The following is a 26,241-nucleotide window of genomic DNA, read 5'->3' as shown; positions in this document are numbered from 1 at the left end:
TTGTGGCCAAATCCCTTCTGTACGTGTCTCCAGCTCACAGAGTTAGATCATGTCCTCTTTCCACCTCATGGTTCTCCAATTCATGCATGTTTATGGTCTTCTTACTGGCACAGCATAAGGAGTTTGAGTCTATAACTCTCAGTAATGCCAGCAGCCCGTGTAAGAGTTTTCTTGTCCAAGTGATGATTAATCAGATTTAACAAGACTGACGCAGCACTCTGCAGAACACGACACTTTGATAAATGGTGCTCTCACAGCAGCTTACACCAGGCGCATTCCAAAGCACTCAGCACTCAGGTAGGAATTCTCCTGAAAACTTCAAATATGCACCCAGTCCCAGTACAGAACAAGCACAAGGTTTTTTGTGACCCATATGTATCAGAATCTCTCTTTCTGAGGAGGGATTTCTTTAATTCGACTTTCTCAACCCTCAGCTGGGTTAAAGAAGATCTGAAGAATGTGGCACTGGATTTGTGCTGCTGCTGCCCAGCTCTGCTGGTTGGATACAGGGCTATGCCAGCAGCACATTCACACAATGGTGATACTTACTTTATCTCATTATTTTCTGCCAGTGGGAGATGTCAGGACAGTGCACAAAACAACCTCTGATAGTAATGAAATAAGTAGTATCTGTTTACTCCCAAAGAACCAGGAGACTACCCAAAAAATAATAAATTTTGGGTTCAGCCTTTCTAAAAAAACGCTTTTCTTCAATGGCAATCCAGTAATGCTCAATATTTATCCCAGCCAGTTGTAAGGCAGTATTTATTCTAACAGTCTTTGTAGGGATAACACTGGATTGGATTTGAGCAGAAAGGAGATCCACACCCTTCCCTCTCCCCTATCCCAGAAACAGCTCATGATAAAAGAACAATTTTTCTCCTTTGGGTGTTATTTAATTCAATCTCACAACTTTTTGGTGAATTTGGCATGAGTAAAATGACACTTTGGCATGACAGGCATTTAGCAAACTCTACCACATAAGGATGTCAATATATTCTTTCCTTTAATTCCTTAAGTAGCTATTTTACATCAAAGAGTAAAAGAAAAAAAAAAAAAAGTAGGGTTTTGTGGGCCATCAAGCTACATTACTGAGTATTAAAACAAACAAACCCCCAAAGACTAGACATTCCATTTTGGAAATTAAGTCGATCATCTAAAAGTGATCACTACTCACTTTTCATCAGACATCTTTAAAGAATTTTCAATACACAATTACAGACCTGTCAAAGATCAGAGGCTAAGCACACATTAAAATGTTAGGCATTCCCCATCCTGTTGCTATGAAACACAGTGGGAATCCACAGATAACTCTGCTGGAATTTGAGTAAATGTCAAGGTGATCTGGAAGCTCAGCAAATTTCAACTGTCTCAAAAAGCACAACAATTCTGAAATCCTGCCACCACTGATCCTAAGTGCCAATCTTTCTCCTCTCCCCTGAACAACTTTTCATTCACCATGGCTGTAAAAAAAGTGACAAAAAATGCTAAAGACAGACTGACTAAGAAAAAGAAATTAACCCTAGACTCCAAAAGCCTGCTTAAACAATAGCACCACTTCCCTTCCATCTGCATTCAGCAACATTCTTGAATTTAGTGTGGCATGATCTGCACTGGTGCTGTGGTGAAATGTGGTTGACAGTAGTAAATGACATGAGAGACATAGAATGGCCTATTTCCTTAGGATAATTATCATCCTAAACAGGAATTTTGTATTAATCATCATATATTCATCATCATCCTTCTCCCTGGCACTGTTTCTCATTAAGTCAGAGTCTTGTGTGGACACCCAGAGGGGCTCCATCAATTCATGTGAAGTCAGTCAAAAGAAACCGGTACAGTACTAGCAGGGTTAGTGTCACAACTCTAAATACAATTTCAACCATAAATCAGCATAAATGAGGTCAGAATCCACTTAAAATGTTAAGAGACGTTTGTATTGGGTTTAAGTAACATGATAAAACCTGGTGTAATTTACCCTATTTGAGCTCCAAGCTGCCCTGCCTCACATAAATCTGCATTAAGAATGATACAAGATTTGGACCTTGGAAGCCTCCAGACCCTCAAGGAAGCTTTTTCATTACTTTATAGTTTGTCTAGGCAATTATCTCTGTGAAATGCAGTGCAAAGCATGACCATTCTGATTTGGCAGTGAACTGTGAGTCAACCATCTCTGACCTAGCCAGAGAGGTGTGTGCACCCTGAGCAGCAGCATCTCTTTATTTCTGTATAATGAGTAGTGGAAAATATTTTGAGATATTAGACTAACAGGTATTGTAAAGTAGGAAGTACTGCTTTAATAGCTTACATTTCTCCAGGCTCTGAATTAAGAACCACAGTCACTCCTAATGGATGAGAATAGAACATGTCTTACTTACCTCCTACACGTGCTGGTATCCTTTTATAAAATGCTAACATAGAAATTTGTTAATACTCTTCCATGCATTAATGGAGCTGGATGGTCTGATCTTCAATACACAAATTAAACAGCACTTTAGGGGCTGGATGAAGCCCCTAAATTACTTACAGCCCACAGTCACATTGGCAGTATCCTATAGTAACATGACAAAAATGAGATGAATTTTAGTGTTTTCTCTTTCCCCTCAAAAAAGATACCAAAAGACCTGTCTGGACTCCAGGAAGGAACAGGTTTCCAACCTTCATTCTAAGCCACAGCAACCAAGAGGACTGCTGTCCTTACAAGGCTGTGATATCTCTGCTGAGCAAGAGACAAAAGCTGTCTTGTTAAGGATCTGATCTTCTTTCTCCTCTGCTGCAGTGTGGTCAAATCCACAATGACTTCAACAGAACATGATCTGAACCCAGATCTGCACCCAACAATTATGGAAGAACCTAATGGTCCCTAGGTCAGATGATCTGTTAGAAATTCAGCTGAGGCTGGTAGCTCTGAAGTAGAAGTAGAAAAGCTGGATAAAAGGAGGGGACTGGCTTTGTTTTATGCTTTCCATAAGATGGCTGTTTGAGGTTTTTTTCCCCTCACCCTGTCACTGAGGACTGAGCTAGAGAGAAAGGGCTGCTGCTGAGACCCTCAGTGCAGAAGAAAACCCTCAAAGGCTCATTAACTGAAGCCAACCAGGCAGGGCCATGAAAGGCTACGTCAGCCAGGCTTCCTGGCACTTCAGGGTAGAAGTATCATGGATTTTTAGCCCACAGTTCAAACTCCCAAAATGTTTCATTCCCTGAACATTCCCGAAGAGGTGGTGTCCCTTTTCTTCAAATGTGCAAATGAATGCCAGAGTCAGAGAAAGATTCTCTACCTTTTAGTAGACAATTGATAGCCCCAATGTACACTTTTACAGGATTTAGACTTGCAGATCATTTGGTACATAAAAGATATTTCTCCCATTGACCTGTTTCAGCTGTAAATACTCAGCACTTCTCCAGATCAGGCCTTGGAGGAAACTAGGAACACACAATTAGTGACCACCTTCAAAAAGTTTGATTAAAGTGTGTTGCCAAGCAACACAAATTCTGCCAGAGACAGTGATAAAATTCTATTCTCTAGATAAGCCTTAAATTCCTTTGTGACTATCTTTTCCTCTTCCTGCAATCCCTTGCTTTATTCACTGCATCCCACAACCTCTGCATTAAAACAAGAACATGCTAAATTGGTGTCTTTTCCCACACAACCTTTGCAATGGAATTTCTAAAGTGTTAAGACAACTTTGGTTCTGAAGATGTACAAATTCCTCAGTTGCTTCTCCTCTAATTTTTTAAGAAAACCAAATAAAACCACAAAAAACCTTTACCAAATAGCCTAACTTAGTTCCTACCAAGAGATTACAAAATGAGGTCTTTCCAGTCTTTCTCCCTCACCTCACTACTCTCTCAGACTCATTTTCTCCCCTCTTTCTGCCTCCACCATTCCAAAGCTTCGCCTTTGGGCACAATCTCCTCCACAGCAAGTGTCTGTTCATCTGCCCACCCCTGTCTTCACCCAGCCATTCCCAGTTATAGCAGATCCCAAAATCTAGCCCAAAGCCCTTCATTTGATAAGACGTAGGCTTTTGGAACTTATTTTGAGCTTACCAAGGAAATCTGTTTCCCTCAGATGCCGACTCCATTTTTATCACGCTCATATATGCAAATCTATGCATGTGTGTGATGTGGTGTGCATCTGTGGGCATAATATTTGCAACCATAATAAGTGTGAATGTGATTTATATGAAAGAACAACAGCAGATCAGATCAAGCAACCTGGGAAGAACCCAGGAGATGAGACTCAAGTGCTTCCTTTAAGAGTGGGTTACTGAAGAGCTCCTGGGAGTAGGAGAGGGGATATGCCTGGGGAAGTGAGTCCCTAGATCTGCAGTTACAGCAGTGAAAGGACACTTGAGGAGCATGGACAGAACCAGGGGACACAGGAGCTGAGCTTTTTCAGCTTTTTTTCCTCAAAGCTGCTCCATCTCCAGTTATTCCATGCCCTTGATGCAGGTGGAAACAAGTTTGGGAACTACACTAGTAAGCAGCAAAATGTTGAAAAAAAGAACACAAAAATAGGCAGGAAAGGGAGATCCTTAATTTTAAACCTTCCTGCCATTACAGCTAGAGGTTTAGGAATCTCCTGAGCCAGAGGTTCCACTGAATCAACTTAGGAATAACTGAGAAGAATAATCCTCACAGCTCTCACCTCTAGGAAGAGGCAGCCTCCAGCTAGGACAACTCAGATATATATTTAGTAAGATCAGTGGAGCTGTGCTGACTTACTGTGCAGAATGTCATTTAGGCTGTAGTAGCATCCAAAAGCTCCAATTAGGAGGAGAGTTCCATCCTGTCAGGCAGCAGATGAATACCCACAGTCAGGCATGCCCTATTCCAGGGAGACAGGCCAGGCTGCCTTCATATGCTTCTAATTGGGCTCTCCTTGAAACTCATCCTGATTCTGCAACATTTGCAGATTGCAGCTCTTTGTTTACTCCATTGGACTGGAACATGAGAATTACTTTAGTGCATCCCTTGTGGAAGGCAGGCCTTGCCAGTAGACTAAAGGATGGAACTCAGAGCCTAATAATAAGTTATAAAACATACCATTGTCCTCCAGGCTCCAAGTATTTGACAGGATCATCAATTTCTGTCTATCATAAAAAAAATTTGATCTCAGCCCTGTAGGTTCAGTAAATAGGACATCCATGGCTCAGACATCTTTAACTGCCTATGGGAGGTTGATAGCTCCATCCAGATCTTTCAGGTGACATTCTGACCTTCCTCTCCTTTTAGGGAGAAAACCAGTGGAAAGAGACTAAAAGGAAGAGATGATGTACATGCATCTTCCTCCTTTTTCGTTCTGCATCTGAAATGAATTGAAATCAGCCCTTCCTGAAATAGCCTTTCCTAGTGCTTTTTTCATTGGGATATTTACATGTTATTTTAAACACCTTGTCTAAGAGTATTCAATAATGCAGAAATGCTGAGTCCCTAAATATGACATGAGGTCCATATTGTCACTTATATCATAACTAAACAACTCTGTGAGAGGGATCATTAAGCTCATCACAGACATATATGAAAAAAAAAAACCAACTGTTTCGAGGCTGGTAAAAAAACAAAAGCAAAGTCAAGCTCCCAAGTTAAAATAAATTCCACCCTGTAGATAGCAAGTAGAAGATTCTCTTGGGGACAGTGGGAACTAAAACTAACTGTTGCCCTTCTTCAGAAACATGGATGTTAGGTAAGGCACAAGGGAAAGGAGGCCACATAAAACACTTGTAATATTTCAGCATCACCAGAGTTTAACCTGGGAAGGCTTTTACTGGCAAGCTTCCAACTCTGCCAGCTCTTTGTTACATACCAGATTTTATTCCACAGCTGAAGACCTTCAAATAACAAAACCATGCGAAGGAAAAGCAGATTGACTTTTTGGCAGGAAGTCAATGTGCAAATACTAATGAAATAATCTCAGTAAGCAGTCAGACTCTTCGAAGGTCAACGGCAACACAGCGGAGAACTTCAGCATTTAAGTTATTAACAATTCTGTCTTCAAGGATTCTGGCAGCTTCTGTGCTCCAAGTTAACGGTTTTAAAAAAATAATCAAGATTTGATGACTGAACAGTCAGGGTCTCTACACCTCTTATCTCTGTGGTTCTTCAGACAAAGGGATTGTCTTGTTCCCATAGGAGCTACCAATCCAATTCCTAACTATTTAGAACCAGAACCAAAAGCAGTTAGGAAAGTGGACTGTCATCAATGCTCTTTCTTATTTGTTTCTGGCAAAGTGCACTATGGAACACCCAATCTCAGTGCTATCTTCCATTACCTGCACTCTCCCTATTAATCTATATCAGTCCCACTCTTCATTTTTTGGATGCTGGCGACTTAAAAAATCTCTTATTGTTGCTACTTCAGATGGCTCCTTCATATTGCAAATCTCCCTGAGTATATTGTAAATTGCCAGAAAAAATGTGCATAGAAGGTAGACAATCCTCTTGTCTATGGTCAGAAATTGTACTGGATAGATTTAGATTGGTTTTATTGGATTCACTTCAGCATCTTCCAAATAAATAAACTAAATTAATACAAACCAGGCTAACTTCATCCTAGGAATGCCTATACAGTATTTTGTAGCCCTTTATTGAAACTGATTAATTTAAAATACCTTTTCATTTAGACTTTGCTTTCAGAACATGAGAAAACAGAAAATCATAAACAACAAATGCAAAATTCTAGAAGACATTACTGGATTTCTACTCCTTGCTGTGCCTACTTCAAACACAGAAGGGTTGTTTTCTTTCTGTAAACACGGTAGGGGTAGATTTCATTTCCACTTAATGCAGTATCCACATTTGAGCTTCCTTATCCTTAACACAGGTCAGCTATGAAATGAACAGGAACTAAATCTTAACACTCCATGAACCATGGAATCAACAATAACTTAACCTTTCTGATCCAGCACTTTACTAAAGAAAAGAAAAGCTTAAGAGGAACAAGGAGGGAGCACCCTATTTCTGGTTATATTGATGTGTTTGGGATTGCCAGTCAAACCCCATCAGCTCCAAATCAGAGCAATCAAGGAGCCGAAATGAGAATTCTTATCTGCTAGTTGGGTTTCTGCATCTCTCCCCACCAATTTAGAAACATATGGAAAGTGAATTCCACACTGGCATGACACCCTTTCAACTCGCACAGCAGAGCCTCTTCAGCAAAAGCACATGCAGGGCGAGGCAGATGGAAGATGTTCCATGGAACATCTCTTGATTTCATCTCTTCAGTGTGTCACCACTGGGGACAGGGCAGCAAGAAGAGCTCAGCATTATAGAGAAAGTGACCTCAAGGGAAAGGAAAGGCAGCTCAAGTAACATGGATATGGAGGTGGGCCACTAAGGGTTACACATATATAGGTTTTATGTGCAGCATAAAGTCATTTAGATAAAAGGGAAGAGCTGTTGACTGTGACGCTGCCAAAGCACAAATACAGCAAGTATGGAAGAAACACAAGACATTTTACCCAATCCGTGAGAATTTGCTTTTGTTCTTTATCAGCCTCAAACCAGGTTTTTTTAAAAGATGTCTATGAGGAGCTTAATGATCCCTCTCACAGAGTTGTTTAGTTATAAGCGACAGTATGGACCTCACGTCGTATTTTGGAGCTCAGCATTTCTGCATTGTTGAAGACTCTTAGACAAGGTGTTTAAAATAACATGTAAAGATCCCAATGAAAAAAGCACTAGGAAAAGCTATTTCAGGCAGGGTTGATTTGAGAGCAGATTCACTACTAGTGGCCACCAGAAAAATGTCAATTCATTTCAGATGCAGAATGAAAAATGAGGGAGATGGATGTACGTATCTGCTAAGTTAGAATCATTTCACCAATATATTTATACTCTATAGCAACAGCTCAAAATCTATTGATACTGAAAACTGCTTAGGAATAGCACAGTTAGTTCCAGGCTTCTAAGCAATCACTACAATAACATGGTCTGTTTCCCAACATCTTTGCAGTCCTTGGAGAGGTGTAGACGCAGATTTAATGAGCAATGCCTACCATCTGTTAATACTGCCTCTAAGAGCAACTGAGAAAAAAACAGCAATACCAAAAGTGCAAGAGATGGCAGAAGCTTTAGAAAAATGGACCATCAATAATCAATTTTTCTGTGTATGACTGCTGTAAAAACAAATCCCTGAAAACGAGCAGACTACATGTTTATTTTGCAAGAGTTACAATATTTAAGTCAGTCTTGAAACTGGATTACAACCAGGCAATACACAATTCAGGTTAACAGAGCTAGTGAGCATATTCTGATCAAAAGTCAGGCTCACCAAAATGCCTCATCCCAGGATCTGAACCTGCAGGATCTAAGCTCTGGGCTTGCTCCTTTGTTAACAAACTAGAACAGCTCTTTTGAGTTATGCTGATTTACATAAAGTATTTCCTATACAGGAAAGTAGGACAGTATTTCCTAATAGCTGATAGGACAAAAACTTCATTTTCTTCATCCAGTCACATACATTTCAGTCTTTTATTATTAATTTCTTCTTCCTCAAGAAAGCTTGCCAAAAATTCATTTAAGTGCTTTGGGTTTACTGCCATAGTCCCAATTTTACCTGAACACAACATTAAATCTGGAGGGCAAGACGTAACTGGAGGTCCATAGTTTGCATGATGAGGTGTCTTTGGCCTACTTTATCCTACAGAGCTTTGTGACAAGAACAGATGCAAAAGCTCCTTGCAGTCCTTAATCAAGACATACTATTACTGAGATAACCAGAAGGCAAAAGAATAAGCCAAGTCACCAGGGTTCAGAAACAGAGACGGTTGCATGAAATAAAGGGTTTATTTTAATCCTAGGAATTCCCTGGCAGAGTTCAAGTCAATTATAATGTTAAAGCCACATTACCTTGCTGTATGCTAGTACAAACATGTAGAATGCATTTGTAGTAATTTAATAATCATCAAATGTCATGACATACTGACCCTTTAAATAAGAAATGCATTATTTTTCAGTGATTTTAATGGGTTATTAATTTATGCAAGTTACAAAGAGAGATTACTTCCCTTTTCCAAGCAGATTATTTCAAGTGCAGTTAAAATGCAAAAATATACTTTCTTCTGACTGTTTCACAACTTCTGCAATGAAAACAGAGGCAAAAAACCTCTGCTTGTTTTCATCACAGAAAGACAGGAATCAAAACCCCATTCAAAGCAAGATACAATTAGGTGATAATTCCACCGTGTTTCCTATTAAGGAGATAGTCACACTGAAGTTTAAATAAACACCAAAACCTAGTTGTTTAGATACAGACTGTCATTATTTATTCAATCAAAACAAAAATAAAAAACCCCTTCTGTATGTCATGCAGAGATTGTGTATGCCCACACCACTCTGGCGGGCACCAGGTACTCAGCTCCCTGCATCAAAGGAAGTAATTTGGAAGAGTGTATTTTGCATTCTTCTAGAACTCAAAATTAAATCCTTCTTTCTTTAATTTTACTTTTAGCATGGGGTATTGCACCAAAGTGCAAACACATGAAAGCCAAAAACCAATTCCAGTTTGAAGTCTTTCATACAGATGTGGTAAATAGAGCCCAAAACACGCACACAAGGGGCTCCATCCCTTTCCTTACCTCATGTAAAGCCATTCCTACAGATTAAATGCCCCTCAAACTCTCCCAGCCACAATCACAGTCTGGTTTCTTCCACAGCCTATTCCCTTTGCCCTAACTTCTGTCTCTCCCATACTACACTGATGGAGACCTGTTAAAACTCTCAGACCCCTGCTGAAACCCAAACCACTGCACTGTAGTGTCCAAAGTTACCTCATGTCTCAGTAGATGGATGGTTTCTTTATTTCATTCCTCTGTGTTTACTTTTTTTTAATTTGTACATTGTTTTTTACCTGGGGAATATTTTTTATACCTGCACAGAATTTAAGTACTGAAAGTAAGTCCAGACATTCTTGTCTCATGGTGCTAGATCTCTGAGAAAAGCCCTGGGCCCTGACACTCCAAATACTGATAGTTTAGAAAACATAATTCCTCAAAAGCTTGAACAGCCATTTTGACTTTGGCCACATCTTCAAATGTCAGTAAAACCCACCTATGGTGAGAACCACCCCTGTTAATGGCAGACAGACTGAAGGGACACAGGGGCTGTTTTAACAGTTAGGGACAGTGGCACCACAACGTAAAACCAACATTTAATTTCTATAGTTCTTATTTTAGCTTCTACTAAAGCCAGCTCATATATAAACATAGTAACACTTTCTTCATCCACATTTATTAGGAATGGTACACACACTCAGTGTACTATAGAATAGGGGAAATAAAGTATAAAGTTCACTTCCATTCAAGAATAGCCAGGATCAGTCTCAAAGAGCAATAAATAAATAACAGGATACTTCTGACACCAAACATGAAGAAAGACAATTAAAACCATTACAAATCCATATCTCTCAGTTACTTAACAATCTATAGGTTCAGTCAATTTAAAAGATCCAGGAACAGGGGTTTAGTGGATTAGTAACAACAGACCATTAATCTCTGCAGCCTCAATTTTAATCCAGCAATAACCAAAGTGATTGAAAATCATTCTGACATGTGACCAGTAAAGCTCCTGAGCACAGTTCTCTCCCACACCTGAATCCCCTCAGCAGAGGTCACAGCATCTTTCCAGTGGGACTATTTACCAAGAGACCTCTGCTTATGCCTAACTAAACTCTAGGCCAGCATTTTTGGCTGAGCAGTTCCACTGCATATCACCTCCCCAAACTAACAGCTGATTTAGAAGATTTTATTTTGCACTTTTTATTAACAAAGCTACCTTCCTTCCTTCCTTCCTTCCGAATTCATTCCGAATTCCTTCCTTCCTTCCTTCCAAATTCCTTCCTTCCTTCCAAATTCCTTCCTTCCTTCCTTTTCTTTTCTTTTTTCTTTTCTTTTCTCTTTTCTTTTCTTTCCTGGCAAAGTGTCCAAAACAAAGTTGTCTAAAACAAATACTTTTTGTTTCTATGTAAGATTTCAAATAAACATGTAGGAATTGACGACTGTCATCCCACGCAAATACCAGGAGATTATTTCTGTGCAGTTTATATAATATCAGTGAAAGTTATATCCAAAAAAACTTCAGTTTTAAAAATAATGCAATAGTATTGCATCATCTACTCTGGTTTTAAATATAAGAATGCTTTATTTCAAAGATATTAACTTCTGGAGTATTCAGTGACTAGAATCAATTCTTAAATGACCAGTAATATGATGATATTAAGTGATCAAGACACATTTCATCACTTAGTCCTCCACAACAATTATCAGCAAGAAGCCATTAAAAGACAGACCTTGCAAAAAAGATTCAAATTCAGCTGTTACTACCTGTGGTCTCAAATCTGAGCCACAGGTTCCTTTTCAGGAGCATTAAAAGGAAGATACTGGCTACCTTGTAGTCAGAAATGCTCTTTTATCACTGCAAAGTAAATAAATATTTCAAGACATAAAACCACAGCAGACACAGAAGGTCCCAGTTACATAGAGCAGGGAACTAAAAATGGGAGAGTTTTGAGAGTTACTTGCTGCTGTTTAGTGCCAAAGTAGGACAAGGGCTGGAGGAGAGAAAGGAGCAAGTCTGCAAGCTCTGTGCCCTTTGGTAGATAGAATCCAAATACACAAATATGATGTAAATGTATTGCAGAGATGTCCAGCTGTTTTTATAAAGAGTACAAAACTTTTTTGCTTGTGGTAGAAATTGATTCACAATATTATAAATGAGCCTTACCTCATTTAAAACATGAGGAATTCTTCTGCTGACACAGACTGAATATGCCACTAGCAGTGGAGAGGACATGTTTGCCTTGCTTGATCCCAGACAGAGGGACAGACTCAAATATTTTTTTATATTCCCCCCCAAACAGTTTTCTCTCAGTCTGACTAAACCCTGCTTATCCAATCTAAACTCTGCCAGCTGCTTGCACAAAACTGGCATGAGGTGTCCCAAACATCCCTGTAGGTACCACCTGGTCCACAGGTGTGTCCCCATCCCACTGGATGTCCTCTTTATATCAGAACTTGAGGTCAAATCAAGAGAAACCTAAAATTCGTGCTGAGAAGAAAGTGGAACAGAAATTCACATATGAAAAACATTGCATATTGCCACTCACCTCTTGTAACTTCACTTTTTAGTCTTTTGGTTGTGTTTACTATTTTGGAAGATAGTGTTTGTTTCATTCAGGGCATCCATACAGTGAGAATTAACAAAATACAATCCAGTTTATATGAATTCTAATTGTACAGTTTCTCTTGCTATGCTAATCACTGTAGAAAAGTCTGCATCTTTGCTTTACCACACAAAGAAGTGAGATTATTTTACTCAGATAATAACCTATTTTCTATACAACTGCGTAATTTAAAGAGAGATTATGAAAATTTTTGCTCATCTTAGCTGGGCTTTTCCAAAGATTTTGTATTATTCATGTATTATACCACTGCTACTCCTTGCTTCAGCAAAGCACTTCAGCACATCCTTAATCTAAGCTGTTTTATACAATTACATATTAAGACTCAGATTCAGCAGAACACTTAAACATGTCTTTTAAGTTTTGCATTTTGCTGAATCTGGCTGTTAATGTATCAAAATAAAATGTAAAGAGGATGACTCAGTGTTTAGCTTGCAAGTATGGAAACATACTTATGCTACCTAATAAAATAAATCATATTATTTATTACTCTATTTTCCATCCTGTTTCACAGTGAGCTAAAATACCTGTGACTCTAGAGCAAAGGCACAATTACAGACTGGCAAAGATGAATTGTTAACAACTTAGAGAGAGTGCTAGGGCAGCTACTGAAGATAAAAATTATGCATCTGCAGATAACTTTAAATCCCAGTTGGAATTACTGCCACACAGTACCCTCAGTATTGTCTGGGCAAGCAGGAGAAGACTGTGGAGTCCTTGTAGATTACTTTGTTTTCCAGCAAGCACAAAAATCACTACGACAATAAGATCACGCTTATACATATGAATATGAACAAAAATAACCCCAAAACACCACAAATGTTGAAGCCAGGTGAGGATAATGCAAAATAAAAACTGGGAGGAGTTCAGACAGGATGGGCAAAATGCCCTGGGGTGAGGTTTCACCCCTCAAAACAAATTCACATATGTGTTCACAGTATATCCAAGAATTCCAGTATAGAAAGGCACCTGTTAGGCTGCTGAGAGCAAACTTCAAAGAGAAAATTTAGGACCAAAATCTCTGGTGCCCTTTACTGTGTGTTGTCACCTACACCCACACTGAGGGGATGTGAAACACGAGGCAGAAAAGTGCTGTACTTGGAGGAACCCACTCGTTACTCACAGCCCAAATAGAACCAGAAAAAGGCCAACTGAGTGAATGTTAATAATTTAAACAGAATTTAAATAACACACGTTTATGGAGGAACCTTGTCTGGATCTGAATTTTACCTTAATATCACACTAACTCCTGGAAACCAATTTAAGGTAAATTCGAATTGATTTAATTCTTATGTATGCCAAAACTGTATTTCACAATAACTTCACTGCATGTATGCTAAGGAGAACAAACACCTTGTAGTAGAGAGGCACAGAGAAGGAGGATCCAGCCCATGAGGGGATGCACCAGGGGCCGTTCTGTGACCTGCATTCACTGAGGGGATCCAGCCCCACACCCCAACCAGAAACATGGGGTAAGGGCAATCCTTGTGCTACAAGGCAGAAGTGAGAGTGAAAATGGACTGCAACTACTCAAAGTCTTGCTGACTGACTTTCCACATGACATTTTACCTCAGCTTCTCCATCTGTGAAAGCGCGGCCAACACTGTGTATTCCCCAAAAACTGACACCAAAATTCTTTTTAACTGAAATACAATGCAAAGCTCTTCTCATTCATACCTTCCATTCATAGAAAAACTCAGACAAGCAGTCCCATTCAGAGAACTCGCCTGTCAGTCAGTGTTTACACACTCCCCAGCAGTAGGATTAGGACCAGTGTGGGTCACTCAAGCACGTCTCCCTTCCAGCAGTGGCCTTAGGGCCACCACAGGGTCAAACACCTTTCCCTTCCAGCAGCAGCAGCTTCCTACGTGGGAAGTAGCAGACCTCAACTCCAAGTGGCATTCCACTGATGTAGAAACAAATACCTCATTCTGCATAAAATTTCCCTCTCAGGAATGCTACTGAAGTATTGTTATCCTTTCTTACCAGCACGTATAAATATATAAATATATAAATCTTCAGCACCACCTTTTTCCTGAAGTTTCTTTCCTCTGCCATGATGGCAAATCCAAGTTAATGCTCTTTCTAGCAGCCCAAGAATATCACCTTGCCAAACAAACTTCAGCTGTGGCAGCAGGAACCCTTCCTGACCTGCTCCCTTAGCTACCCAAGCACCATCCTACCGGGAACAGCAGGGTTTGCTGGAGGACATAGCCACTTCAACATCACTTCCAACACTTGTTTTCCATATTCATATGTACAAAAGACCCTTCACTAGCACTCATTATCTTTTTCTTTTAGCATTAATAATCCGTAGAAGTCCTGCTGGCAAAGCAAAAAATCATCTTAGAACTACTCCTGAAGCAGAAGAGGGCTCTATAGTAGTTAACAGCAGGAAAGAATTTCAGTTGGAAACAACCCACAAAAAGGACAAGAGATGATTTTTCAGAAACCACGTTTCCCTCTAAATTAATCTACTCAACTGCTACTTCCAAAACATAGAGATGCCAACACATTTAGAGGGGAAAAAAAAAGGATAACGTTGCTTAGCTGCCTCCTCCATGCATGTGCTTAGAAGCCACTTTGGTCGAGTCAGTGCACGATTCTTTCCATTCCATACTTAAAGCTTGACCAAGTTAAGGACTAATGATGAAGGGAGGAAAAAAGACTGTCCAAATGAACAAATAACCCTATGGATATAATCTTAGCTCTATGCTTATTTTAGTATCTTACTAAAAAGTACATCCTAATTAGTTATTTGTGGCTTACAGCTGCTGTGGTATTTTTCTGGAAACTATATAAGAAAAGATAAAACTGTGGGGCATTTAAGTTTAATGCTATTTTTACTACAGAAATACAAATGGTACAGATCCATGAAATCAAAAGAAAAATGTTTTCATGTGGAAACATACATCTGACAATGGAAGTATTTCTTTTCTTTAGTTCTGACCACTGATTTCAGAATGCAATGTATGTGGAAACTTACCACCTTCCATTGTTCAAGATGAGTAAAAGTAAATTCAATATTTTAGGGCTGTGATCCTGATGGGCTGTACCTGGCACCCCACAGGAGCACAGACATCTGTCATCTAAAGCTTTTCTAATTGTTGACAGTTCAACTTTTGCAATTTTTAAGGCCCAAGTTTCATTAACACCAAAGCCCTTTATAACATTTTTGGGAGTTGCCAGGACTTCTAGGGTGGGTGTAAATCTAGGTTACCTTTACCTCAGCTGTCACCTGCTAAGCACTGCATGACAAATTTTGCCATCTTGGCAAATTGGAAGTTTGCACTTGTGAACACCCATGCACATGAATGAGGCACTACATCACCAGAAAGGCACTACACAGGATACAGCTCTACAATGTTTCAGTCATCTATTTTCATGACAATAATAACTTGCCATTTTATCTCTAAGAAATTCCATTAAAAGACCCTTAGCTTTTCAACTATCAGTGGTTAAACCAGCAATAAAATACTCTACTACTTTGAATTCAACTGTAAATAGGTTTGGCTATAAAGCCTCCCCTCTCTCAAATGCCAGATTATTATCCTTTGAAGAAAATTACTTCCTATTTATTTACCATTAATGTTTCAATTTATCTACCACAGTGCAACTTTTTTTGCTAACTGATACTGTCCTGGCCCTTTTGTACTTTCTGATGGCATTACAATGGAAATGCAATCCCATTGTCCAGTGTTGCCTCTGAACAAGTCAATTCAAATTTGATTGCTATTTCCTATTCCTTCCAGCCCGGTGTACAGTGATGATAAAAACAAAACAGGAGCAAAATAACACTTATCACAGTATTTCAGTGTTGTCCATAACTAACTGCCATGTAGTTTTGTCTGCTGCTTGAGCTGGTAATGACATAATGATGGAACAGTTTTATATAGTTATCTACTAACAGCCCAGATGGGCCAATCATCCCCTTCACTCTTTGCCATGTTAAGTTTAGCCATAAACAATCAGTAACGATGAAAACAGCAACTTCCTCCTCAGCTAAATTACCACCTTTCAACCAAGAAAGAAAGTGATACTGCGACCAGTAGCAACAGAGAGAAAACCAGTCTTTCGGAGAAAGCATGAATTCCTTGTTCATTCATATACAAGGAATATTCATAATGCAAATGGAAAGCCACTTCAATCCTTGCTGTATTTAAAATCTAGCTGCTGTAGAATCAAAAACTGAAAACTTTCCAAAAATATAAAGGGTAAAACTTCTCTATAACCTCAGTTGCATTTTAAAGACCACCCTTAAATTGAGAGTGCTTATTTGAGTTAGGTTTGATCCCTGATTTTAATAATTTTGTCTTGGAGGCTTGGTATCTAGTTCAATTGGATTACAATGAGGCAACACAACAAGGTGAAGAGGTTTGAAAACTGGGTATCTACATCACTGGGATTTGGAAAGGAATAGCAGCAATAACCAGCTTCTTTCCACCAGTTTATTGGATGGAAAATAGCTCAGCATAGTACGTGCAAAAACTATTCATCAACGTTACCTTCTACTACCTTTACATAAGCTACAAATGTGTGTGTTGTTTCAGCACTTTAGCGCCTATCTGGTCACGCTCCAGCTGTAAAACTAACAATAAAAATAAAAAAAGATGAAAAATAAGACACGCACAAAAAAAGGAAAAGCAAAAGCAGACGTTTACAGGAGACTATAAGGCTATTTCCATAGAATTTTCAAGCAGAAACATCTTCACACCTTTTGAGAAGGCAGAAAAAATCTCAGAAGTGAGAAAGCATTCCAGAGCTAAGGAACTGAGAATCTCTGGATCCAACCTATGGTCCCTTCATTCTGTGAATGTGAACAGGCAGACTGAATCCACGTGGATTTCCAGTAACATCAACAAACTCATGCAGGCGTGAAGGTTTGCCCACAGACACGAAGCTCTGGAGATGGTATTAAAGCAGGAAAAATAGGGTAAAGTTCTTCGTTACCAGAAACCCTCTGCATGTTACACCTTTCTTTATGCCTAGTGCTCACTTTCATATATATATATATATATATCTGTGCTATGAATAATTCCTTCCCCTAGAATATTACATATCTTACTTAAAAGTGACAGAAAAAGCTATTTCTGTGAAACTATTTGAGGATAATTAACACAGTTTCAACATTTTTGTCCTAACATAACGAACCATTCACTGTTCTAATGTTGGACGTTAGAACTTTGATATTCTTCTCTTTTACAAGAATACCTTAGCTTGAATTATCTCAGGTTGTGTGATGTTATGAGAAGAAGAGTTATCAGACCTTACAGACCATGATTCAGCAGGTAATTCCAGCCCTGGCATAATTTAGAGTTCCTATAGGGACATTTCTGTGTTACGCCAGGTAAGAAGAGCTCAGAGACTGCAGAAGCAGCAAGACAGAAAATGCAGTGCAAATGTGCTCCAAATCCACCTCTAGTCCCCAGTGCCAGGAGATGCCACATCAGATGCTCAATACACAGTGGAATTCCTGGATAGACGAGGGGTTTTTTACACCATCTCAGTAGTTCATCATACATGATTTATGGTACTTGTGTCCTGCCAGACAGGCCACAGAAGTTGCATCATAAAAGGGATACAGCCCTCTGTGCCTTGAGGACATGGAAAAGGATGAAAATACTTCCAAATAACAAGACAGCTTTCATCCATATTAGCTCCCAGAAGCCAAACCAATAAGAGGTAGAATTTCAATTCATAGGAAGGCACAAAGATGACCATGCAGATTTTATAAATAATTTTGTTGATGTATTAACAGAAAATGTACATGGAAACCTTCTCAATCAATATCCACAACAGCTTCATTTTCTTATTTAAACCAAGTTTCCTGCAAAGTTTTGAAAACAACCTCCTAGCTTTTTTGCTTGAAGTTGATGGTTGATATCTAAATTCACAAAAAACCCTTCCTCATGGTTCATACAAATAACTGTGTAAGCCAAGGTGACAGCCATTACGGGATCAACAGCCACCTGAGAACACTGATGCGAATTTGTCTTTGGTGGTATTACTGCTCAGGAAGGAAATTCTGGACATCATACAACAACTGTTATTTTCTTTGTATATAAACAGTATAATCCCTGTGCCAGGAGTATCTGCATCTTCACAGGAACAACATCCACTGAGGGCTTATTCCAGCATTCTGTCTACAGGACACCTTTACTTCCTCTGCTCTGTGCTCCTTCTATGCTGAACAGTATTGTTAAAAGGAAAAAACCTCAAAAGTCATAATACAAATCATGACTATTTTTCCTCAGAGATTACAACTCAAAGGAATAATTATGACTTTGCAGGAAAGCAAGGGCTTTCATTTCTGTCTAAAGGACAGAAGTGGGTTTCGTGGTCCTTCAGCCTGTTCGTATTTCTCATTTACATCTGGCACAAGGAAACTAGATTCTCTTTTCAAATGAGCAATTCCAAGTAGCAAAAGCCTTAATTTAGTATGCCAAGAAAACAAAAATATTCAGTTCACAGATAAATTACTTCCCAAACACATGGAAGAGCCAGTAATTAAAAAAAAAACCAAATTTCTAAATCTCAGTATCATTTCTTCCAAAACAATCAATCTCTCATACACACAGGTAACTGAGTGATAAAAAATGTTACGTATAAAATATTTTGAAAATATATATACACCTCTTTTTAATAGATTGAACTGTTTTCCATGTAGGAAGTCTCCAAGAAATTCATGAATGTGAGACACCAAAAAATCAATTGTCTAACTTCATCATTACTTATTTTAAATAAGAAACACAGCATAAGTGCTACATTCAGCATAGTTTATACTTAAATGTTATGTAAATACACAGCAAAAGACATAACACTGAACTGTGTTTAATAAGTTTATTAATAATGATTAAATAACTTAATAGTCTGCTCAGTTCAGTGAATGACATCATCCCTTTGAACAGCAGCCCCTAATAGGCCCTAATCCAAATAATGACTGGAATTAGCAGGAGGAAGATCACAGGTTTAAAAAGACACTGAATCAAGCATTTGCTAATGTTCAGGAAAGATCCATGTACAGCAGACCTGTCTTGAGTCTTCAATGCTGAAACAACTGAATGAATAAGAAAGAAAAAAAAAAAGAAAAGAAATACTGCCACACTCCTTAATTCACATTCCAGTAATGTGCAGCACTAGTGCTCAACTAGTGGGTTTTTTAAGTAAAATGTTGAATGAATGACCAGTGCTGAAGTGCTAAAAATACAGTGTCTCCAATCCTGTGCTGAGGCAATACCTTAACAGGCTTCATTACACCTTCTCCTACTTGCACTGTTATCCAGACACCCCAGCTAGATAATATTGCTACAAAACCCAGTGTAAAAAGGATGGCAGAGGCAACATACAGAGCATTACTGCCAGTCAGATATCTACAGATCTTAATCCTTTTTACTAAGACTACAGATAGTGAGGATTCCTGAAAAAAAAATAAAAATCCCTGTGAAGAAGAAAAAAAGAAAACAAGGTTGAAGCATGTACACATCCTCTATGTGGTCAAAATTATTTGAAACTGCAGCTTTGACCATGCTGCAGAAGCATCCCACCATTCACTTATTCCCTTTATTCCCTCCAAAAAAAAAAGAAGGAAAAAGAGAAAAAGCAAGCAGACATGGTGTGAGTGTGTACAGTATCAGGTATTAGTGCTAGAGGGAGATGGAGAGCGATGGGAGCCCCTGCAGAACTGATCCCACTGGTTCAGAAGCCTGGGCTCCCCTGTCTGAAGAGCAGGAAAGGAGGGCGGGAGCTCAGGGAACACTGATAGCTAAATGCATGGCGTAAGTAGCTGCACAGAATGGGACAGCTTCTTTCTGTCTTGGGATATTACTGTCACAATGGCCAAGAGAGCGATGAGCTGCAGTTTGCCATTCCCACTGTGGTACTTTAAGAAGTGCCTGATTTGAGGGGCACTTGACAGGTGGCACATCACGCTGAGGTAAATAGATAAGTGTGAGATTTCAACGACAAGAGGCAGCAGGTTTTGCTCTTCTAAAAAGCGAGAGAGCAAATTTTTCTGATGGTACCAATGGGCACAAGAGGAAGGTCAGCCTGGGGTGCTGGCAGTGTCACCCGGGTGCCTGGTGGCAGATGGTGCCAGTCTGCGGGGATAGAAGGAGGGCTGACGCACACTGTGGGCCGACAGCAATGCTGTTTGCTCAGGAATAAAGGAGCTTTGGGACAGGTGCAGGCAGGACAAATTAACAGGGGTGCTGAGCCTCCCACGTTCGTGTGTGCCCAGCCCAGGGGCTGGAAGGGTGGATAAACCGGGAGGTGCTGCAGAAAGCACAGTGGGGCTCAAATTGCCAGGGGGGATGCTGCAGGTGCTGCTGCCTGGGGGCTGCGGCTGGGACACAGCCCAGGCCAATCTCTGCATGGTCCCAGGAGAGCTTTAGAGCTGCCTCTCCCTGTGGACATCCAGGCTGAACACTGAGATGTCCATCAGGACCCTGGATCTCCCCCCAGCAGTGCCCTGCCTGTGCTGCTTGTGTTCCCATTTCTGGACTTATGCAATGGCTGGAGGGCAGAGGCAGCCTTCAGGGAAGTGGAGCAGCAGGAGATGCAGGCAGCTTGCATCCCCATGGGGCTCCCTGGAGTGTCCCAAACTAGAAAACTGGCCACCTTCCTGCTCCTGCCTCCCACAACATAATTATTCTGACATGACCAACATGACAAATTAACAAGGGAGCCAGGGCTTTTGCAAGGGAATGTTTTCCCCAATAATAAATTGTTCCAATCCTTTACACTTGACACCTGGCCATGCCTATTCATTAATTGGACAAGCTCTAGTGACAACTGGAATTACCCGACTTTCCACATACTGAAGGGAGAGAAATCTTTGCAAGCTTAAAAATTCCAGCCACTACAGAGCTCTCTGAATGAAGCTTTTTTTTTTAGAAAAAAAAAATAATTTTCAGAGCACAGCCACAGAAAAGCTCATTTTAAAAGCAGAGGCACATTCTTTACTGTTGTCCCTCCCTTTGGAGCCCCTGAACTGTGGCACCAGAACATGACAACTCCATCAACAAACCACAAACCCTTCCAGATCTGCACATCAGCCGAGTTTAAGAACTCCAGGAGCTATGAAATTCTGGGATTATGGCAATATTGCAAATAATTATCACAATCAAGTACGCTGGGAATTCTAAGCATCTCCTTTATCAGTACACTGTGTTGTCTATTGCAACCAATGTATTATAATTAAGACACACGTATTGGAATTAAGGGGGAGAGGGAAGTGATGAGAGTCGATTTCTGTCACAACCCACTCACAGTACATCATTCATGGATTTTTCAACTACAGTTTTTATCTGGGTTTAACTGTACCTCTTGCCCCTTAATAAGGGCAAGCCTGGGAACCCTGTACGGTATCTCTCCCACTCCCTCGCCCTTTCTGTGCTTGCTGCATACCTGAAATGCAGACGATGAAATTCGCTTGCAGAAGAAAAAGCACCTCCCAAACAATTTCCATCCTCCGATTCTCATGCCAAGTACATCCCTCGGCGAAAAAAAATAACAAAAATCAATATCGCAGTTTGAACGATCCCAGCAAATTTTCTTTCGGACTTGCAGACTGTATTCCCCAGACGTGCTGACAACACATGTCCGAGCTCTATCTCCGCACGGCTCAAGCGAGATCCCGTCCCCTCCTTCGCCCTCCAAAAAAGACCACGAAGCCAACTGCCAGCACCGGGCTCTTCCTCCACGAGCGAGAAAAAAATCCACCAGATTTCCCAACACGACATAGACAACAAACCCCAACCGATCCGATATCCGGAGAGTCTCTATTCCAGGGGCGGCCAGGCGCAAGTTAACCCCAAAACTCTTGGCACGTCTCAGCGGGGCAGTGCCGGCATGCCGGGCAAGGAGGCGGCGGAGGGAGGGGGATTCCCCTCCTGCTGCTGCTGCTACAGAATGAGCGGAAAGAGATTAATACCCGCTGCAAGCCCCGCCACCCCCGCCGCGCTCGGAGCGCGCAGCCCCGGCTCCCCGGCCCCGCCGCAATCCCGGCGCGCCGCGGCTGCTCCGCCGCGAGACTGCAGGGGTCGGGCTTGCCCCGCGCGGCGAGCGCCTGCCCCGGGATGCGCCCCGGGATGCGCCTCGGGATGCGCCCCCGCAGCCCCCCGCAACTGAGAACGGGGGTGTGCGGCAGCGGAGGAGGGGTGGGGGGTGTGTGCGTCCCCCAGTGCGAACGGCACAAGTGCGGAGTCTGCATCAAGTGTGGCTTGCGCGCATCGCCGGGTGGCTTGGCTGAGGACGCCAGTATTTTAAAACTTATTTAAACAAGAGGAAAAAAAAGATTCAGACCCGAACTTCTGTCGGGTTGGTGGCGGAAGGGCACCGGGAGGCTCCAACCGAGAGTTAGCGAAGTGCCCGCGCTGCAGTGCATATCTGATAGCATTCCCCGGGCACAACAGTTCTGCATAGCTTCCCCTCCCTCCCCCGGCCAAAAATAAATAAATTAAAAAAAAATAAATGAAAAAAGCATTGCCAGTTTTGAGGCAATCCCTTACTTACCCCCAATCCTCCTGCTTTTTATCTCTCCCAGCTCATCGGACGTGCCGCTCCAGCCTGCAGTCCCAAAAACAAATCGAGGTCACGCTGCGAGCCGCCGGCTGCCACCGCCTACCTCCACCTCAGCTGCCGGGAGGTACCATAGCTGCTCGGAGCTCCCTCTGCTCCCCGGACCGCCGCTACTGGGCCATGTCCCCGGGCTGCAGCCGGTGCTGCGGGGCCCGCGGGCGGCAGGGGCGGGCACGGCGGGGCTGGGGCGGCGGCGCGCACGGGCGCGGGCCGGCGGGCGCGCTCCGCCGCGGAGGCGGTGCTTGCGCGGGCGGCGGCGGCGCCGGGGCCGCTCTGCGCCGGGGCCGCTCTGCGCCGGGGCGGAAGGGGGGCACGCCCGACCGATCTCCCACGGGCGCCCGGTTCGCCGGGCTGTCTTCGCAGGTGCATTCCAGAGAATGCCGCTTACTTGGGTTCAAATGTACGGCCAGTTTGATTTTGCTCTCCCCCGCCACCCCAGGAAAAAAAAAAAAAATTGAGAAGAGGCGCACCTAGCTCGGGGAGAGCCCGGTTCCGTGGCTGCGGATGGGGGAACTGAGCGCAGCAAAGCAGCGCTGGCAGAGGGCCGTGGGCTGGGGTGCTGCGCGGCGCGGGGAGGTGCGCGGGGGCTGCCCTGGGCCGCGGCGCCCGGCGGGATGGCTCGGGCTGTAGTGGAAGAAGGGAGCGGACAGGGGCTCAGGGCTGCAAACGAAAATCCCGGCTCAAGGCAGGTGTGAGAAGGTGCAACCTCTTCGACTGCGGATGCCTTCGTTGATCACGGCAAGGCAGAGGGAAGGGGGAGGGAGAGAGATGCTTTGGGTATCAAACTGATCTCCCAGCTCTTGGCAGGTGTGCAGAGGTCATATTACAAACACTCCAGCGGGGGATGCATGCAGAATAGGTTGAAAACAGATTGGTTTGTAAACAGCTCTCAAACCTGGGCATACTTGGGGCAAACAAGGGCAAACTTGTAAAATGCACCTTTGTATGGATTCTAGCAAAAGGAGGATGCCTGGATCTCTGAATGGGGAAGGAAACCATCTTGAAGAGAAGAAACCACAGAGCTACGTTGTTATTTCCATCATCTCTGAGACGTGTAGACCTCCCAGGTTTCAAATACACCTGATGGTATTTAATTGTGGCAGATCAGATTTCTTGAGTGCTTCGAAGCAAATGGATGGGACAAAATCATCACTGTTTGGAAAGGAAGAATTGGACTGCAGGCAGTTAATAGTGTGATGCTTGTGTTCATTTTGCTGGTTCCCAGGGTAGTGCAAGTGCTCTTTGCACTGCAGTAGTCTCTGCTGATGTCTACTCCATCTCTTACAGCTTACAAAGAGACTCAGGATTCTATCAAATTAATTGCCATCATCTGCCCAGTGAGAACAGTGAGGCTGGACATGAGAGACTGTCATTCAAGGCTTATGGACAGGAATCCCCATGTATATTGGTGGACTTTTCGTTAAACAATGGGGCTGTGCAGCAGGAGGGAATCCTTTCCCTGACAGATTTGCAGAGTGCTGAGTATCATTTTAATAGTTAAGTTTCAAGTATTCTATGCAATTCTCTTCTCTATGCCTTACTAAAATAAAATACAGATTGATATCTCCTGGGATTATACAAGGTATGAGTGGCAGTATTTATCTCTAGTCTAGATGTATGTAAGCACACTCTAGGAAATGCTCAGTAAAGATTTCCATTGATGTTTACTAAACTCCTTTACTCAGAAAGATTAATGTTTTCCACGGATTTGCCTGTAAATTCTCTTTTGGGCTTTCCCAAATAATTTCTTCCAATAACATCCAAATCCAGAGCATAATAAACACCCAAAGAGATCTTGTCTTTTATATTTACACAGTCATACTTGTTCCCAAACTAGTCTCCATGAAATTAATGGCATTACATGTGGGGAAATAAATGTCTCAAGGAAGTGAGATGACCTGTTGTAAAAGGGTGTTGACCACTAGGTCAGCAAAGAACTGAATTGGTGTTGAGAGAATACCAAAACCTAAGGGCAACCTCATGTTTAATTCTTACTGATGATCAGTGGGACTTTGAGTTTAATGGCAGGAAAAAATTAGCTGGTTGATGTTGGCTGCTAGCAGGTAGCTAAAAGTCCCAAATATATTAAATTTCACACATCTTTTTAGTAAGCTTATCATGCTCATGCAAACTTTACAGTTATTTCAGTGGCCTGTGAGAAATAAGTAGTTTGTGACTCAGAGTGAAAAATCTGTGAGGGATCAAAGGCAAAATAGGAAGTTTCCTTCTCCTGGAAAATACAGTAGTGAGCTTGGAAACTTGAGGTTTTTTAAACCTAGGTAAATAACAATGAGTTCATTCAGCTATCATTTCCCTGCTGTGATGTGATTTGACTGGCAGTGGCCTTCACGCTTGGCTTTGAAGTCATTATGGCCATATTGGCTCCTGAAGCTCCCCAGGAAAACTTAGTTCAATAAAGTTGAATGGATGTCAATATAGGCCTGTTCCAAAGCCCACTGAAATCAATTGGAATATTTCTGCAGACTGAGATGATGTTTGGATCAGGCTTTCACTGCAGAATTTGGCACAGTCTGTTTGATCCCAAGGGAAGTGGTTTAATATAGCAGGGTGTACTTGAGGCAGGAGCAGAACATCACTCTGCTGTGTACAATGCAGGGACATTCCAAACAGACAAAATTCTGGCTGCAGCACCCATTTTTGATTGTAGGGGTTTCCATTCAAAACTCCTGTAACTCACTAAAATGAAGTGGGTTGATATTTACTGTCCTTATTTGAATTCCATTCCTATTTACACAGTTGGCTAAACTTCTTGAACTTCATCTTGGCAACCTTTAAGCTGTACTGGAGTCATTGGACTGACTACTCATGTGTCTGGAAGTTAAACTGACTGCAAAGTGGATTCAGACAGGTCTCTGAAGCATGTTTGTGTAGTTCGATTGTGAGGATCTTACTATCTCAGATTTTCAGCTGGGATTTCAGGCAGTTAAGAAGCACCTGATGTATTAATTACAAGCTGGACACCCAAGTTTCTTCAGGCCAGATTTACATAGAAACATACATAGAAACTGTGAACAGAGTTTAAAAGGTGCTTACTAACTCCACATGCTAAAAGGTTTTAATCCCAACATAACATAGGTTCATACCTGCTCAGAGGAGCCAGCATTGGACTCATTTGACCAAAATTAGCTTGAATCAAGAAAGATCAGTTGTAGAAATTATTCTGAACTGGACAACTGAGCAAAATGGGTTGAACTGTGGCTTCCCCCGTGTCACTGGAAGAGGTTGTTGCCATTCCTCATTTCTGCCCTGCTGAAGGTTCCCCCAGTCAGGTACAGCAGTTTTCCTGTGCATTCCTTGGCTCAATCCTGTTAAAATAAATCACATCAATAAGGGCCCGCTATTGAAGTTGGCTAAAGATTCTGGCATGTTTCCAGCAATTAAGGTGGCAGAGCTGGAACAGTTCCTGCTCTTTCTTGTGGCCCCATGGCACGGATGATGGAAGGACTTGTGAGTCAGCATCT

At 41.7% G+C, this 26,241-nt stretch overlaps 1 protein-coding gene across 1 annotated transcript in view; it reads right to left on the bottom strand.

Moving 5' to 3' along the window:
* The window catches only part of CA10 (carbonic anhydrase 10), a 188,317-nt gene extending 165,372 nt beyond the window's left edge, over positions 1 to 22,945 (bottom strand). Inside the window, exons 1-2 of the mRNA XM_048323590.1 lie at positions 22,694 to 22,945; positions 21,587 to 22,083 (exon numbers count right to left, since the gene is read on the bottom strand). Coding sequence (XP_048179547.1) covers positions 21,587 to 21,647 — 61 coding nt within the window. The 5' untranslated portion in view covers positions 21,648 to 22,083; positions 22,694 to 22,945. The remainder of the gene's footprint in view (positions 1 to 21,586; positions 22,084 to 22,693) is intronic.
* Positions 22,946 to 26,241: the final 3,296 nt, after the last annotated feature.

This window comes from Corvus hawaiiensis, chromosome 19 (assembly GCF_020740725.1).
Source record: "Corvus hawaiiensis isolate bCorHaw1 chromosome 19, bCorHaw1.pri.cur, whole genome shotgun sequence".
In the NCBI taxonomy this organism is placed as follows: Eukaryota; Metazoa; Chordata; class Aves; order Passeriformes; family Corvidae; genus Corvus; species Corvus hawaiiensis.
This window is presented reverse-complemented; position numbering and strand designations above follow the sequence as displayed.